Raw genomic sequence first — 18,037 nt, forward strand, 5'->3', positions numbered from 1 at the left:
CAAATGGAAGAGGAAGGGAGGGAGGGAGGGAGGAAAATGGAAGAAAATGGAAGGGAAATGGAAGGGAAGGGAAGGAGGGAGGAAGGGATCCAGTCCTTCTTCCAGTCCTTCTTCCAAACTCCAAAATTTGCTTCGGCAAAACACCTGTTTCTTTGAGAGCCTAGAGGTGCCTATTTGTCTAAGATAAGGCTCTTATCTAAGAGCCTTGGTGGCGCAGCAGACTAAAGCGCTGTTAAGTAGCACCAGCTGCCTGCAATTACTGCAAGTTCAAATCTCACCAGGCTCAAGGTTGACTCAGCCTTCCATCCTTTTGAGGTAGGTAAAATGAGGACCCGGATTGTGGGGGCAATAAGCTGACTTTGTATACAAAAGAACACCGCTTAGAAGGAGGGGGCGAAAGCCCTACTAAGCAGGTATATACAAAAAGTATGAAGGCTATTGCTTAATGCATTGTAAACCGCCCTGAGTCGCCGGAAAAGGGCGGTATATAAATCGAACCGATCAATAAATAAATGAATGAATAAAAGTTCAGAGATAAACCTCTCACTTGCTTTCTCCACCGGCGAAGCTCTTCAAGGAGAAAGATTGGCTTTCTGAGATGCAATCCAGTTCCCTCCTGCGGGGAGGCGACATGCAGGAGGAAATGAAGGAGAGGAAAAATGACAAGGTCACAGCCAGGGGTGTATGTGCTAATCCCTTTGTGTGTGGGGGGTGACGATATTCTCCAGAAATAACGCATCCACCTTTTGTCGATTCCTAAGATGCGATCTGAACCTGTTGATTCGTTTCCACCTCCTTCTCTTTTGCTGCCAGGCAGGTCCAAATTGCTCTTACCGGAAGGCTTGGAGCGTCTTTTTAATTCTGATCATGATCAGGGCAATTAATCATAATCATTCGTTCCTCCTTCTCCTTTCGCCCAACATCTCGGTGGAGCAAAGGTTGAGCATCTCATGGGCGACAGTTCCAGTTGTCCTGAAATTCAATTCAAAAGCCGAAAAGTCACCTACGCTATTTTAAGACAATCCACCTGACGGCAAAAGAAATTGGTAACGAGTCAAAATGTTGAGACGGGCCGCGGCTCTGGCGTTGGGATTAAGGAACCAGCAGAAACTGGCTTTCGGCTTTTGTAAACAGAGGCACGGAATCAAAACCGCGTGAAGCATTAGTACCGCTTTGTAACACCTTAGTAAGGCCACACCTGGTATACTGCATCCAGTTTTGGTCGCCACACTACCAAATAAAGATGTTGAGACTTTGGGAAAAAAGTACAGAGAAGAGCAACTCAGATAATTAAAGGCCTGGAGATGAAAACAAATGAAGGACGGTTGCAGGAACTGGGAATGTCTAGTCTAGAGAAAAGAAGGACCAAGGGTGACATGAGAGCAGTCTTCCAGTATTTGAGGGGCTGCCACAAAGAAGAGAGAGGATCAACTTATTTTGCAAAGCACCAGAAGACAAGACAAGAAGCAGTGGGTGGAAACTAATCAAGGAGAGAAGCAACCTGGAATTAAGGAGAAACTTCTTGACAGTGAGGACAATTAACCAGTGGAACTGAAGTTGCCTCCAGAAGTTGTGGATGCTTCATCACTGGAGGTTTCTAAGAAGAGATTGGACAGCCACTTGCCTGGGATGTATAGGTCAGGAGTCAGCAACCTGTAGCTCTGGAGCCGCATGTGGCTCTTTCACCCCTCTGCTGCGGCTCCCTGTCACTCAAAATATGCGTCACAACCGCCAATGTGCGACACCCGCCGGCACGCGATTTATTGAGCTTTTCGACTCCCGGTAGGCCAACCACCATGGATAAATCCAAGAAAAGAAAACTTTCAGAAGAAAACTGAATGTTTAATTCAACTACATATGCTAGTTTTGTGGCTGTTCAGGAAATAGCCAGGCACGGGAAGGGTTTTTGTGGCTCCCGGTGTTTTCTTTTCTTTGGGAAATGGGTCCCAAAGCCACCCAAATGGCTCTTTGAGTGTTTAAGGTTGCCGATCCCTGGTAGAGGGTCTCCCGCTTGACCAGGGGGGTTGGACTAGAAGATCTCCAAGGTCCCTTCCCGCTCTATTCTCCTGGATTCTGCCAGTGTTCAAACCAGCCATTGTTAAAAGCTTTCTGGACTTGTGGTAGGTTTACTGATATTCCCCAAAGAAAAGAACCCTTTATCCCAGGGGTGAAATGCTCCTGGTTCGGACCGGATCGCCCGATCCGGTAGCGATGGAGGCGGGTGGTTCAGAGAACCGGTAGCAAAAATCCCACCCCACCCCCATGCCCAGCTGAGCCGCGCAATCATCAGAGGCTTTTTATTTTATTTTTAATAGCACTTTTTCTACAAAAAAAAAAATGCTTTTAAAAGTAAAAAAGAAAAGTCTCTGCCGATCAGGCAAGGACTCAGTTTGTGGGGGCAATAAGCTGACTTTGTATAAATATACAAAAGTATGAAGGCTATTGCTTAACGCATTGTAAGCCGCCCTGAGTCTCAGGAGAAGGGCGGCATATAAATCGAACCAATAAATAAACAAACAATAAATAAATAAACAGAATAGAGCTGGAAGGGACCTTGGAGGTCTTCTAGCCCATCCCGCCCACTCAAACAGGAAACCTTATATCATTCCAGGCAATTCCATTCCAGTCTCTTCTTCAAAACCTCCCCAGATGGAGCACCCCCAACTTCTGGTGGTGGCAAGCTGTTCCACTGGTCAACCGTTCTCCCCAGTGTAGCAAGTTTCTCCTTAAATCCAGCTTGCTTCTCTCTTTGATTAGTTTCCATCCATTGATGATGATGATGACGATTAATGATGATGATGATTATTATTTTTAATTTGATTTATATGCCGCCCTTCTCCGGAGACTCAGGGCGGCTTACAATGTGCTCAGCAATAGCCTTCATCCTTTTGTATATTTATACAAAGTCAGCTTATTGCCCCCACAAACTGGGTCCTCAATTTACCTACCTTAGAAAGGATGGAAGGCTGAGTCAACCTTGAGCCTGGCAAGATTCGAATTTGCAATCATTGCAGACAGCTGAATGTTAATAACAGGCTATTAGTCAGTTGAGCTATCCAGGCTTTATTATTTTTTTGCATTCTGGTGCTTTGGAAAATAAGTTGATCCCCCCACCTCCCCTCCCCTCCCCTCCCCACCCCCGCTTCTTCTTCGTGGAGAGGACGCGGTAGTCCAAGAGAAGGGAAGAAGGCAAGGCGAGAAGAAGCGAGCATGTGCAGAGCGCCCTCAGCGGAGGGCTTGGAAAGGAGGAAAGGAGCGGATCTTGCTCCAGGTAGGGACCAAACTTTGGGGTGGGGGGAGATGGGAGCTCGGGGCTTCTCCCTTTGGCCACCCCTTCCCTCTCCTCCTCTTTTTTTTTTCTCCCCCTTTTATCTTTTTTTTCCGGGCGCCCCTCGCCCAAATGGGGCGGAACCCAAGCGCTGAAAGGGAAGGGGGGAAGCGGCGCAGAGAGGCAGGGAGAGAGCCTTTGCTGGGGACTGCCAAGCCAGCTAGCCAGCCAGGGAGGCAGGCAAGGAGGCAGGCAAGCCAGCCGGCTGGCCACCCCAGCTCCCTCCTCCCGCTGGCCCGGATCGCCCCCCCTTACCTTCCCCTACCCCACCCCACCGCAAGACTTGTGGGGCGATGGCGCTGGAGGCAGCCCCCTTGTCCCAGCTGCGCAGCCGGCGCGCAGCGTTGCTGAAAAAGGGGGTCAGCTTTGACTGCGAGAGCGAAGGAGACGAGTAAGTGAACTGGGGGGGGGGGAGATGGGGGGAGGGAGGGGGAGATTGGGGAGGGGGAGGAAGGAAGGAAGGATTTGGGAGAGAGACCCCGCGGGGAAACGGAGAGCGGCTCCCCCCCCTCCTCCCGTGTTTTCCATCTGCGCCTTTGGGCTTTGCCACGTTGGGCTGGAGCGGAGGAGCAGCGGCGCTGGCTTGGCACCAGGGAGCACCGCGGCTTGCCAGCTCCCAACTTTTTTCCCCCCGATCTACAGATGCCGGGTTCCATCTCCCATCCTCCTGGGCCCCGATCCGGCCGTGCAAACGGTGGCTAGTCAGCAGCCGCCCCCAATCCCCCTCTTAGGGGGGGACCCACCGGGCTCTTGGTGAGGGGTTGGAGGGCTTGTCTCCCAGCTGGGGGTGTTGGACTACAGAACCTATCCGCCTTGGCGTGATGGGCACTGGAGCCAGCAGTAGGCTGGATGGGGCGACGGGCTTAAAAGCAGCCCTTTGCCAACCCCGTGTGGTACTACGATACCCATTAGTCTCAAATTGGCACGGTTGTGTGGATGACAGTGCCAGCTTAGAGATCCCAACTTGGAGGCTTTGGAGTGTTTTGGCACCTTCTGATTCCTTTATACCCTCATCCTCAGCCAAACCAGGCACATGGGGAGGGGATATTTCAGACTGCTGAAAAAGCGACCCACAACTGCTCTTGACAATTTTCTGGAAGTCAACAAAACCCCACTGGTCTCACAAAAGAGCCTCCACTTCTTGTGCTAAATTAGGTCGCTGGGATGAAAAGACAATATTACTGAGCTATTGGTTGGAAACCAGATGTAATGTTATGTTAGAGCCGTGGTGGCGCAGTGGTTAGAATGCAGGATTGCAGGCTAAACCCTGCCCACTGTCAGCAGTTCGATCTTTATCGGCTCAAGGTTGACTCAGCCTTTCCGAGGTCGGTAAAACGAGGACCCAGATTGTTGGGGGCAAGAGGCTGACTCTGTAAACCGCTTAGAGAGGGCTGTAAAAGCACCATGAAGCGGTATATAAGTCTTAAGTGCTATTGCTATTCCTTCCTTCCTTCCTTCCTTCCTTCCTTCCTTCCTTCCTTCCTTCCTTCCTTCCTTTCTTTGTTGGTGGTGCAGTGGCTTGAATACAGGATTGCAGGCTGACGCTGCTGACTGCCAGCAGTTCGATCCTGACCGGCTCAAGGTTGACTCAGCCTTCTGTCTTTCCGAGGTGGGTAAAACGAGGACCCAGATTGTTGGGGGCAAGAGGCTGACTCTGTAAACTGCTTAGAGAGGGCTGCAAAGCACTGTGAAGCGGTATATAAGTGCTATTGCTATCCTCATTGCCCTCCCTCCCTCCCTCCCTCCCTCCCTCCCTCCCTCTCTTCCTTCCTTTGTGCAATGGTTAGAATGCAGTATTGCAGGCTGACTCTGCCAACTGCCTGCAGTTCAATTCCCAGTGGCTCAAGGTTGACTCGGCCTTCCATCCTTCCGAGATCGGTAAAACGAGAATTATTGAGGGCAATACGCTGACTCTGTAAACCATTTAGAGAGGGCTGTGAAGCACTGTGAAGCGGTATATAAGTCTTAAGTGCTATTGCTATTGTTATTCCTTCCTTCCTTCCTTCCTTCCTTCCTTCCTTCCTTCCTTCCTTTCCTTCCTTCCTTCCTTCCTTCCTTCCTCCCTCCCTCCCTCCCTCCTTCCCTCCCTCCCTTCCTTTCTTGCAAGGGACCTTGGAGGTCTTCTAGTCCAACCCCCTGCCCAATCAGAAAACCCTAGACCCTTTCAGATCAATGGTTCTCCGGTCTCTTCTTTAAACCCTCCCAGCTTTTTAATCTCCAGGAGCTGGAAAAGCTTAGCTAAGCTCTCTTGCAGCGTGCACCAGAATCTCTTTTGTGGCTACGGGTGGATTTGCTTGTGAAAGATCTCCAGAAATAGACTCTGGATCCCCATTGAAGTAGGTCAACGTTCTGCCATGGGTACCTACCTCCCTGCGTGTCGATTTCCACTTTCTGCTGGGTGGTGGGAGATTCTCAGGCTACCAACCTAGCTCTGAAATCATCCTTGCTTTCAAAGATTGCTTCCAAAGGACGTCTTCCAGCTTGGCTAAAACAGCCACAGTGAGAGAGGCCAAGCGAAGTTTTCTTAGAATCCCAGGTAGAAAACAGGGCTTGAAAGAATTAAAAATGCTTTAGCTTCCCGGGGATTCTGAAGAAATAAAAATGACTGGAAATTTACTAAGAAAACCAGCTTGAGGTTCTGGCCGTGAAAAATTGACTCAGCCTTTGGCGGTGGCAGAAACCGGCGCTCAGCCTGTTGCAAAACAAAGCAGCATGCATGCAGAGTTATATAAATCAGGGTATTATCAGTGTATTCAGCAGCTTTTCTGATTGGCCGGGAGTCAAGAATTAATATTTTTGATGGAGTTATATAGGAAAGATGAAAACGAGGACAGAGGTTCGAAGAGATTCTGACTCACACACCAATAGTGGGTTTCAAAACTCATCACTACTGGTTCGCTTGTGGGCACGTGCGCAGAAGCGTTCAAGCGGATGGGCGGAGCCTTCCACCCAGGGGTGAAATGCTCCCGGTTCGGACCGGATCGCCCGATCCGGTAGCGATGGAGGCGGGTGGTTCGGAGAACCGGTAGCAAAAATCCCTGCCCCCTCTCCAATTGCCCAGCTGAGCCGCGCAATCATCAGAGGCTTTTAAAAAAAAAATTAAAAGCATTTTTTCTACAACCTCTTTGGCCGAAAAAATGCTTTTAAAAGTAAAAAAAAAAGCCTCTGATGATCACGTGGCTCAGCTGGGATCATCAGAGGCTTTTAAAAGCATTTTTTCTACAACCTCTTCGGCCGAAAAAAATGTTTTTAAATCAAAAGGGACGACTCAGGAATAAGGCCTGGAGATGATTGGCCCCTCCCTTAAGGCTTAAAAGAGGAGCAAAGGCAGTGGGCCCTTTGCAGGAAAGCAACGTTGTTAATTCTGTTTCCAGTCGGCATCTCTGTTTGATTCTGGACTCTGTGTGGCTTTGCCAAGTAGGTCTTTGGCAGCGTGTCAAGGGAGATAAAGGTTGGTGATTATCCCGAAGGATTTTTTGCAACTAATTGGGACTCAGCTGTGAATGAACGTAATTCACAGCTGTTGCAATAAAAGAGGTTTTTGGGACTACTTGTGTCTTTTAATGACTCAGGAAGCCTAGATCACAACAGAAGGGAGGGAGGGAGGGAGGGAGGGAGGGAGGGAGGGAGGAAGGAAGGAAGGAAGGAAGGAAGGAAGGAAGGAAGGGTGAGATGGAGGAGGGAAGGGAATATGGGTAAGGGTGTAATGTAGGAGAAAGCCCTCCTCCACATTAAGTTTTCTCTATTTTTTTTTAAAAAAAATGTTTACTGAGCTGGCATTGATTATAAGGGTTACGATTTGTTTCTACTCACTGCCCTGAGTCCGAAAGGAGAAGGGTGGTATACAAATTTAATAAATAAATAAATAAATAAATTTCACTCATTTTTGTTTCACTGGGTTTTTAAGGTAGGGACTTTTTCGGTTTCGTTTTGAATTGAATCGAATTGATTAAATTTTTATACCGCCCTTCTCCCAGAGGGACTCAGGGCGATGAACAGCCGGGATTAAAACACATACAATATGAAAATTAAAATAATTTTTTAAAACATAATTAAATCCATTTGGCTTCCCCCCAATTTAAAAACCCCTTACCCATAAAACAATTGAAAATTTTAAGCCAGCCCGGCTTGCTGAAAGAAGAAAGTCTTCAGAGCCTGGTGGAAAGTACGGAGGTCCGGGATTGATGGTATCCATGGGGGGGGGAGCTCGTTCCAGAGGGCAGGTGCCCCCACAGAGAAGGCTCTCCCCCTGTGGGTCGCCAGTCGACATTGCTTGACCGACTTTTTTTGTTTGTTTGTGTGTTATGCAAATATATATCCAATACTTCTGGAGTCACGCGCTTTTGGCGAGCCTAAGAAGTCGAAGGCTTGAAAATTACAGTCTTCGTGGTATGGAAATGTAGGATTCCTTGTTCCTGGCAAAAATCCCTTTGAAGGCTCCGGAGTCAAGAGTGTGATGAAAGGAGGCCTTTCATGTCATCAGCAGAAAATAGGCATTCAGTGGCTTTGCAGCCGCTCACCGTTCTTTCATCTGATTCCCATATATTATCTTTTTTTTTAAAAAAAAATGGTTTTGAAAGCTCTACTCGAGGTGAACTCTTTTTCTGGCGTAGATTTGTGTGGGTAAATATTTACATTCCCCGAGTGTGATGGTGCGGTTCGATTCTAAGAGGAATTTCACATCTGTCATTAACCTTTTAGAGGGGACTCTGTATATCTCCAAACCTACCTTCCTTCCATCCTTCCTTCCTTTCTCTCTTTTTCTTCCTTCCTTCCTTTATTCCTTTTCATTCCCATCACCTTCCTCCCTCCTTGCCTGCCTATCTCCTTCCTATCTCCTTCCTTCCATCCTTCCTTCCTTCCTTCCTTCCTTCCTTCCTTCCTTCCTTCTCATTCCCATCTCCTTCCTTCCTCCTTCCCCATCTCCTTCCTTCCTTCTTTCTCCTTCTCATCTCCTTTCTCCCTCCTTTCCCATTTCCTTCCTTCCTTCCTTTTCATTCCCATCTCCTTCCTCCCTCCCTCCCTGCCTATCTCCTTCCCATCTTCTTCCTTCCTTCCTTCCTTCTCATTTTCATCTCCTTCCTTCCCTCCCTCCCCATCTCCTTCCTCCCTCTCTCCCTATCTCCTTCCCATCTTCTTCCTTCCTTCCTTCTTTCCTTCCTTCCTTCCTTCCTTCCTTCCTTCCTTCTCATTCTCATCTCCTTTCTGCCTCCTTCCCCATCTCCTTCCTTCCTTGCTTATTTTTCATCCCATTTCCTTCCCTCCCTCCCTCCCCATCACCTTCCTTCCTTTTCATTCCCATCTCCTTCCTGCCTCCCTCCCTGCCTATCTCCTACCTATCTCCTTCCTTCCTTCTTTCCTTCCTTCCTTCTTTCCTTCTCCTTCCCATCTCCTTACTCCCTCCCTCCCCAACTCCTTCCTTCCTTCCTTCCTTCCTTCCTTCCTTCCCTCCCTCTTCCCATCTCCTTCCTTCCTTCCTTCCTTCCCTCCCTCCCTCCCTCCCTCCCTCCCTCTGCTCTGGGCAGTTGTGTTGTTAAGAATACTGTCATTGCAGTTTTCTATCCCACTGTCCTGGGAAGCCAACAAATCTTTTAAGAGGCGCACCGAAACAAATGATAAGAAACAGACTTCAGAAACTTTAAACAGCTGAAGAGATCCGCTCGCTTTTGCTGCCCCCAGGGAAACAGTCCCTTTCTCCACGATAACCTGCGTTAAAGTCATAAAACTCTTTTCCCCTCCCACAAAATTATTTCCTTCAATGTCAACCGTTTAATGGACGAAGCTGACAGCCAGCCAGTGAAATCCAGGCCCTGACCTTCGTTGTTTATTTTAAAAAAAGTGTGTGGAGTTCAGCTTGGCATGACATCGCCTTCCCTCAACGCAAAGTTCGTGCGTTGTGGTGTGTGCTTAGCTCACGCTCGGATCGTGCCATTTTTCCTTCTCCGGCTCTGGTGGATTGTCCCCGACTTGTACTAGAGAAGGAAGGGAAAACAAACTCATATCTCATATCTTGGAAGCGGTCAAAACTTGCAAGCCTGGATTGAAAACTCAGCTGGCGGTCGTGCGTCATAGTCGCAGAGCCTTCCCCGTTTTTCACCCTTCCTACTTATACATATAAAAACCCTCCCTGTATTGCTGTTTTGTTCATACTAAATAGCAAAAAAACCACTGACAGCAGGAGGCCAGGAAGAAAGCTGTGAGCGGGATTATAAAATTTAAGCTTTCTTTTGGTGTCTCTCTCTGTGTGTATGTGTATGTGTTACTCTTGTCCAAATGGGTCCACCGAGTGGCTTCCGAAAGTTTTGCAGTTTTGCAGCATGTTCCTTCTTTCCTTCCTTCCTTCCCTCTTTAACATTCTTTCTCTCCTTCGCTCCTTCTCCTTATTCTTTCTCTTCCTTTCTCGCTCTCCCACCAGTAATGCAGAGTGGATGATTTTTCTTTTAGAATAAATAAGGACTTTTTGAAAAGGTTTTGCTCCTGGTGGGTTGGGAGGAGAAGTGGAGTTTTCTCTTGAGATGTCCGGGCTGAGTTGTTTATTTATTTATTGTTTATTTATTGGTTCGATTTATATGCCGCCCTTCTCCGGAGACTCAGGGCGGCTTACAATGCGTTAAGCAATAACCTTCATACTTTTGTATATACCTGCTTAGTAGGGCTTTCGGGGGGCCCTAAGCGGTGTTCTTTTTTATACAAAGTCAGCTTATTGCCCCCACAATCCGGGTCCTCATTTTACCTACCTCGGAAGGATGGCAGGCTGAGTCAACCTTGAGCCTGGTGAGATTTGAACTTGCAGTAATTGCAGGCAGCTGGTGCTACTTAGCAGCACTTTAGTCTGCTGTGCCACCAAGGCATTGTTGTTGTTGCCAATGAGAACCTGAAGGGATGAATTAGTATTACTGTTGGTAATCCTCGATTTACAACCATTCATTTACAGGTGTACAATGAGCCCTCGCACTTAAGACTTGCCTTACAGTTTTATGTCTGTTAGTAGCATGACAGCCCATCAGACGAATACTAAAGGTTCAGAATAAGAGAATAACAAGAGTTGGAAGGGACTTTGGAGGCCTTCTAGTCCAATCCCTTGCTCAAGCAGGAAACCCTCTACCATTGCAGACAAATGGTTGTCCAGTCTCTTCTTGAAAACCTCCAATATATTTGGAAGTCGTTCCACTGGTTAATGGTTCTCACTGTCAGGAAATTTCTCCTTAGTTCTAGGTTGCTTCTCTCCTTGATTAGTTTCCATCCATTGCTTCTTGTCCTGCCCTCAGGTGCTTTGGAGAAATGGTTGACCCCCTCTTCTTTGGGGCAGCCCTTCAAATACTGGAATATGCTATCATGCCCCCCTTAGTCTTTCTTTTCTCTAGACCAGGGGTCGGCAACCTGCGGCTCTGGAGCCGCATGTGGCTCTTTCACCCCTCTGCTGCGGCTCCCTGTCACTCAAAATATGTGTCACAACCGCCAATGTGTGACACCCATTGGCACGCGATTTATTGAGCTTTTCAACCCCCGGTAGGCCAACCATGGATAAATCCAAGAAAAGAAAAGTTTCAGAAGAAAACAGAACGTTTAATTCAACTACATGCTAGTTTTGTGGCCGCTCGAGAAATAGTCGGGCACGGGAAGGGTTTTGTGGCTCCTGGTGTTTTCTTTTCTGTGGGAAATGGCTCTTTGAGTTTTTAAGGTTGCAGACCCCTGCTTTAGACCAGCCAAACCCAAATCCTGCAACCGTTCTTCATGCATTTTTGTCTCCAGGCCCTTGATTATCTTGGTTGTTCTTCTTTGCACTTTTTCCAAACTCTCAACATCTTTTTCATAAATGTGGTGATCAAAACTGGATGCAATTTTGGTAGGAGTGAAAAAAAGAAGAGTGGTCCCATCCTCCCTTCCCCCACTCTTGGTTTTTTTGTTTTTTTCCCCATCAATTGGCTGCAGAGAGGCCGGCTTAAGAGAGAAAACAAAGTTTATGAGCATGATATAAAACTGCTGTCCAGCTGGGATGGCTGAACGGAGGATGATGCAAATGGAAAGGCAGTCCCACTGGAACGAGGCCCTCTGGCTCTTCGCCACCAGTGGCTCTTCCCTCCAGCCTTCTCTCAAAGCCCCACACCAGGAGGCTAAAGCAGACTCCAAGTCTGAATTTCTGCCCCCCTCCGACCCACACAAAAAGACCCCGAAGGGGGAGACTCTCTGCAGCAACACAAACATTCATTGCATGTATCTGTCCCAGGGGCTGTAGTTTGAAGACCCCTGATTTAGTGCAATATTAAAAAAATGCAAATAATTTTTCTGCGGACCACCAAAATTTTCTCACGGACCACCAGTTGGTGACCACTCTTCTAGACTTCCTTGAAATAACTCCTGTTTAATTCCGTGGGACTGTGATGGATTAGGAGGAGAGACAGTTGCCTTCCAGATGTCATTCACGGTGGTCTTCTCGAATGATGAATGTTGGGTGGAAAATGTAATTTAGCAAACGCTATAAAGCTATACATTCCTCTGCTGCCTTTACTTTTCAAGAGAAGAGAATGTTTGTAGCTCAGGGTTGAGCTACGGGGTCCTTGGTGCTCTCTGAGCTTGGTGGTTTCCTCCCAGACGTTTCATGACCCAACTAGGTAACATCATCAGTATTAGAAGGCCGTGGGATTTGCTCTCTGTTTATATACAAGTGGCTTGTTCTGTCAGTGTTGGTGGGAGTAATCTGGCAGTTCCTTTATCAAGTGATTGTTCGCTGTTCATGAGTTGAAGCCCATTGAGTTCTATGGAATTTAGTACTCCAGGTTCTCTATTTACAACTGAAAACTTAGGCAAGGGGGATCAACCTTTCGATTAAACTGTTCATTCAAAAGGGACATTGTAGCGACAACGTAACAGAGCTACTCATTCTTAGGACCTATTTTGTAGATACGAAGTTACCACACTGGGCTATTAAGTAAAAAAAACAACAACAAAAAACCCTACTCTGTGGATACAAAGTAATTACCCTGGCTGTTATTTTGATTTTTGGTTTGCATTTTTGGGGCTACTTCTTTGTTGGTTGTTTTGTACTTTATATAGGGAACTGCAATCACACCCATAGTAGATTAGGCCTTTGGGATTTGCTTTCTCTCGTTGTAAAACCTCCAAGATCAGCCAGCTTGTCTTGGTGCATATGCTCTCACTGTACATAAAAGAATAGACTAGACTAGACTAGACTAGACTAGACTAGACTAGACTAGACTAGACTAGACTAGAACAGAACAGAACAGAACAGAACAGAACAGAACAGAACAGAACAGAATAGAATTCTTTTTATTGGCCAAGTGTGATTGGACACACAAGGAATTTGTCTTGGTGCATATGCTCTCAGTGTATAGAATAGAATAGAATAGAATAGAATAGAATAGAATAGAATAGAATAGAATAGAATAGAATAGAGTTCTTTATTGGCCAAGTGTGATTGGACACACAAGGAATTTGTCTTGGTGCATATGCTCTCAGTGTACAGAATAGAATAGAATAGAATAGAATAGAATAGAATAGAATAGAATAGAATAGAATAGAATAGAGTTCTTTATTGGCCAAGTGTGATTGGACACACAAGGAATTTGTCTTGGTGCATACGCTCTCAGTGTACATAGACCGACTTCTGCCACCAACAGCCTCCCACCAGCCAGTTCGCTCCCACAGAGAAGGTCTCCTCCGGGTGCCATCAGCCAAGTTATGTCGGCTGGTGACACCCAGGGGGAGGGCCTTCTCTGTGGGAACCCCAGCCCTGTGAAATGAACTGCCCCCGGAAATGCGTAAGATCTCCGACCTCCGTGTATTTCGCTGTGCCCTCGAGACCCTGCTGTTCCGCCAGGCCGGGCTATCAATGTAACGATTTTTAAATTGGGTGTTTTAAATTTGGGGGGGGGGGTTAAATCTGAGCCGAAATTACTTAATAATTTTAATGATTTTAACCGATGTTTGTCTTTGTGCTTTTAATAGGCTGTACACCGCCCCGAGTCCTTCGGGAGAAGGGCGGTATAGAAATTAAAATTATTTATTTATTATTTAAAAGACGAGATACATTTGTCAAGGATCATTAAGGTACAACACTTAATGATAGTCATAGGGTAGAAATAAACACTAGGAAACAATATCAATAATCTATATAAATCGTAAGGATGCAAGCAACAAAGTTACAGTCATACTGTAACTTATTAACTTTAGGTACCGACATCAAGGAGTTAAAATCCTGCTGCCTTGAAATGCAAGCAGATTAAAACTTTTTTTTAAAAAAAAACGTTGATTCGGACTTTCGTCCAGTTGAAACCCACTTTGCGGCCGTTTAGAAACCCATCAGTCTTTTTTGGGGGGGGTGGAAGAGGAGTGATGGGTTAGCCCGGGTACCACTTTACCTATTCGGAGGACTACACCTCCCAAGCTGCATTGCATCTCTGGAGAGCCGGCGATTGGCTCAAGCAAGCGCTCGGACAGGTGGGTTTGAATTTCTGGAGAGGGGCTGCGATTGGAGGGCGCCCTCAGAAAGGGGAGGGACGGAGGAGGGGGGTTGGTGGGCGTTTTTGTGGTCTCAGAAGGCAGTCCTGGGATTGGCCCCCGGCCTCTTGAAGGACGTGGCAGCGTGGGCAACGATTGGCTGGCTCCGGGAGGGGCGAGGCCTTACTGCCTGAGGGAAAGCGGGGAGTGGAAGGAGGTGGGGGGGATGTTGCTTGTCCAGCCAAGCCGGAGAGCCGGCCGGTCCTGCGGCCGGAGGGATGGTCCCCGGCCGAAGCTGCCAGTATGGAGCCCTATCCGGGCCTCTTCAGCGCCACCCAGCGGTAAGGGAAGGTGAGGGGGAGCGAGTGGGCGGAGCCAGAGACTTCCCCGCCCACTTGGAAGGCGTGGCTACTGCATTGTGGGCGGGGTCTCGCCATTGCGCAACCTCCCTGGCTAGGAGGAGGTGGGCTGTAATTCTTGGAGGGAGGGGGGAGGGGGAGGATGATGAGAATTGTAGTCCAAACAGTGGTGGGGTTCAATTTTTTTTTAACTACCGGTTCTGTGGGGTGTGGCTTGGTGGGCGTGGCAAGGGAAGGCTACTGTAAAATCTCCATTCCCACCCCACTCCAGGGGAAGGATATTGAAAAATCCCCATTTCTTCCCCATCAGCTGGGACTTGGGAGGCAGAGAATAGATGGGGGTGGGGGCGGTCAGAATTTTTACTACTGGTTCTGTGGGGTGTGGCTTGGTGGGCGTGGCAGGGGAAGGCTACTGTAAAATCTCCATTCCCACCCCACTCCAGGGGAAGGATATTGCAAAATCCCCATTCCCTCCCGATCAGCTGGGACTTGGCAGGCAGAGAATAGATGGGGGCGGGGCCAGTCAGAATTTTTACTACCGGTTCTGTGGGCGTGGCTTGGTGGGCGTGGCAAGGGAAGGCTACTGTAAAATCTCCATTCCCACCCCACTCCAGGGGAAGGATATTGCAAAATCCCCATTCCCTCCCGATCAGCTGGGACTTGGCAGGCAGAGAATAGATGGGGGTGGGGGCAGGTCAGAATTTTTACTTCCAGTTCTCTGAACTACTCAAAATGTCCGCTACCGGTTCTCCCGAACTGGTCCGAAGCTGCTGAAACCCACCACTGAGTCCAGGGGTGGGGTGTGTGTGATGGCGTGGTGGGTTCAAGTGATGCTGTTGTTTGCTGCGATATAAAAAAGCTAGGAGGAGGTCTGTAATTCTGGGGCGGAGGGGTGGAGGATGATGAGAATTGTAGTCCAGGGATGCGGGGTGTGATGGGGAGCGCTCTGATGCCCTGGGAAGAGTCGTGGTGGTGGGTTCAAGTGATGCTGTTGGTTGCCACGATTGGGGGACTGGAGGCTAAAAAGTATAAAGAACGGTTGCAGGAATTGGGACTGTCCAGTTTAATGGACATTCTTCTTTTAAGGACCAGGGGGTGACATGATGGCACGTTCTAATACTTGAGGGGGTCAACCTATTTCTCCAAAGCATCAGAAGGCAGGACAAGAAGCAACGGATGGAATTTTCTTGCAAGAGGACCTGAGATGGCCTTCAGAAATACAGGTAGTCTTCAAGTTACGGCCGCATAAATGCTGGGCTCAATTGCGGTCGTAAGTCGAGGACTACCTGTAGGTGGGTACCCAGATGCGCCCTTTTGCATCTCTGAGCTGGGTTGTTTGGTGTTGTTGTGGTTTTTTTTTGGGCAGACGTTTCATTACCCAACTAGGTAACATCATCAGTGCTTGGTAGTTGGGTAATGAAGCATCTGCAAAAAAATAAACCTCATCCTAGCTCAGAGAGCACCACTGTTCAACCCTGAGCTGCAAAAATTCCCTTCTATTGGCGCCTCAATGTGGCCACAAGTTCAGGAGAACTGGCGGCTTGCGTGCCTTTCTTTACGAAAGAAATGCCGAGGAAGTCCCATCGGATTACAATTATTTTGTCGGATGCTTTTTCCCATGACCGGAGCTGGATCAAGCCTTGGGGAATTTCCATCCCTTTCAACGCACAGTGTGTCAAAGTAAATGCCAGAACTGTGAAGCTGTTCACTGGATCCTTTCCAGATCTCTTGAGCTTGGTTGTTTCTTGCATAAGTTTCACGACCCTACTAGGTAACATCATCAGTGCTAGAAAAGGAGGAGGGTTTGCAAGGAGGAGGAGGAAAACTGTGGGGTCCTTGGTACCCCTGAGCTACAAATATTCTCCATTATTGGTGTGCATCTGTAGAAACAAACTTCCCAGTGTCACATTTATCCTCTGGTAGAGGTAATTCCTATATACGAGAAGGTGGGGTTAAATATGTCATTAGTTTGGAATCTTCGTATTCCCACAAGAAACCCAGATCCAGGCTCCCGTGAATTCCACGGACACTTATCTGGTGCCACTTTAGCTTTGACCATTAGTTGACCAGATTCTTGTGGCATAAACTGCAGTAATAAACTCTTCTGTGCTTTGAACTCAACAAATATTCCTGGTTACTTGCAGGAATCTCAAATACATGCTCCTTTGCTTGTGCATGGGGCTTCAACCCTCCTGATCTTTGAGTAATTGCTTGGGGTGGGGTCTGATAAATCCCCTCCAAGCTCTTTGAGGGAAGGAGTAGGTGTTTGCAATGGGATGTTGTCTTTGTTGCTGGAGGAGAATTCAGGTAAAGCGCCGTTTGCAATAGAGACCCAGGGAAGATCCGTTCTGTTAGAAGATTTTTCAAGACTGGGAATTGGATCCCGGCTCTTTTTAAGAACTGTTGGAAACCCCCAAAGGAACCGTGAGAGCGGCCCGAGACGAGCCAATCCATCTCCTTGAAAAGTTATTTTTAAAATTTCTGGCATTCGGAATTGGCCGGCGATTGCGAACTTCCAATCAACCATTTGGAATGCTTTCTTGAAAAATTATTTTTGGTGTTCCCCTGAAACGCTTCCATCAGCCCTCGCGAGTGCTGGTAAATTGTGATTTTTTTTACCCATTTCCCTCGAAATGAATCAGACCTCGATTGCGAAACGAAAAAGGGGTTTGAATGCCTTCGAACCCCTTCTTGGCTCAATGGTCTCGTTCAACTCTTCCTGTCTCCAAAGATAGTCTGATCTCTTTAAAAGATGTTGATTATAAGGGCAAGGATGATTCCTGATAGGGATGGCTGGACTTTCGTTGTAGAAGATGATCAGGCTGAGCCTGAAGGAGGGGGTCAAACGTGTCATTAGTCATGAATCCCTGCGCACCTGGATCTAAGTCCAGCCCATCTTTCTTATCTCCCGCTCATTTCCCCTTAAAGGTCAGTTGGCCAGATTCTTGCAGAGAGCTTAATCTTGCAATATATTCATTTTAACTACCTGAATCTCCTGATTTCCTCAGTTTTTGACATTCCTGTTGCATAAACCAGAAAATGAAAAAGATAGTTTAGACCAGGGTCGGCAACCTTAAACACTCAAAGAGCCACAGAGGTCCTAACCGGAAGCTCCTTTTCAATTCTGGAGCCGGCCGGAAGTCTGGTTCCCCCATTATAGTCTCCTCCTAGTGCGGCATCCTTTTTCCTCTGCTGACCGGAAGTCCAGTTCCCCCATCATAGTCTCCTAGGGTGGCACCCTTTTCCCTCTACCTGTCCTAACCGAACGCCCTATCAGTTGTGGATCCAACCAGCAGCAGAGGGATAAAAGAGCCACATGCGGCTCCAGAGCCACGTGTTGCTGACTCCTGGTTTAGACCCAAGTGCCAGTGTGCGCCATTTTTCAGGAAATACAAGGTAGTCCCCGACTTATGACTACAATTTGAGCCCAACCTTCCTGTCGCGAAAGTGAAACAGTTTGTTAAGTGAACTTTGCCCATTTTACGATCTCTGTTTAGGGAACCACTGCAAGTGGTTAAGCTAGCCACCCGGTTGTTAAGTGAATCCGGCTTTCCCCATTGACTTCGCTCATCGGAAGGTCGCCAAAGGGCGTGACCTCCAGGAACACTGCAAAACCGTCATAAGTACGAGTCCGTTGCCAAGAGTCTGAATTTTGATCATGTGACCACCGGGAATGCTGGAACGGTCGTTAAGTGTGAACAAGGGTCGTACGTCCCTTTTGTTTCCAGTGCCGTCGTAACTTTGAATGATCACTCCGTGAACCGAGGACTACCTGTTATACAGAAAAGATGGGCTGGCACAGTTTTGGGAGAAAGATGAAAACGAGATGTCTTTCTTTTCCGGCTCCTTAAATTTGGATACAATCATAACGTTGAACTCTCTGAATTTTTCC

General features: G+C 47.7%; 1 protein-coding gene across 9 annotated transcripts in view; it reads left to right on the forward strand.

Annotated features, from left to right (window-relative positions):
• Positions 1-3,407: 3,407 nt before the first annotated feature.
• GARNL3 (GTPase activating Rap/RanGAP domain like 3) overlaps positions 3,408-18,037 on the forward strand; it is an 88,082-nt gene continuing 73,452 nt past the window's right edge. For 3 of the 9 annotated variants that reach the window (XM_087880029.1, XM_034416621.3, XM_087880030.1), the window contains exon 1: positions 3,422-3,719. Coding sequence is in view for 7 of the 9 variants with exons in the window: in XM_034416621.3 (XP_034272512.2) it covers positions 3,622-3,719 (98 nt within the window). In the remaining 2 variants the exon portion in view is untranslated. Of the gene's footprint in view, positions 3,720-13,885; positions 14,128-18,037 lie in introns of those variants that run through there. The other 6 variants (XM_087880025.1, XM_034416620.3, XM_087880026.1 and 3 more) reach the window with 3 other exon arrangements.

The sequence above is a fragment of the Pantherophis guttatus genome, chromosome 16, assembly GCF_059756535.1.
Source record: "Pantherophis guttatus breed Tessera chromosome 16, ASM5975653v1, whole genome shotgun sequence".
NCBI lineage: Eukaryota > Metazoa > Chordata > Lepidosauria > Squamata > Colubridae > Pantherophis > Pantherophis guttatus.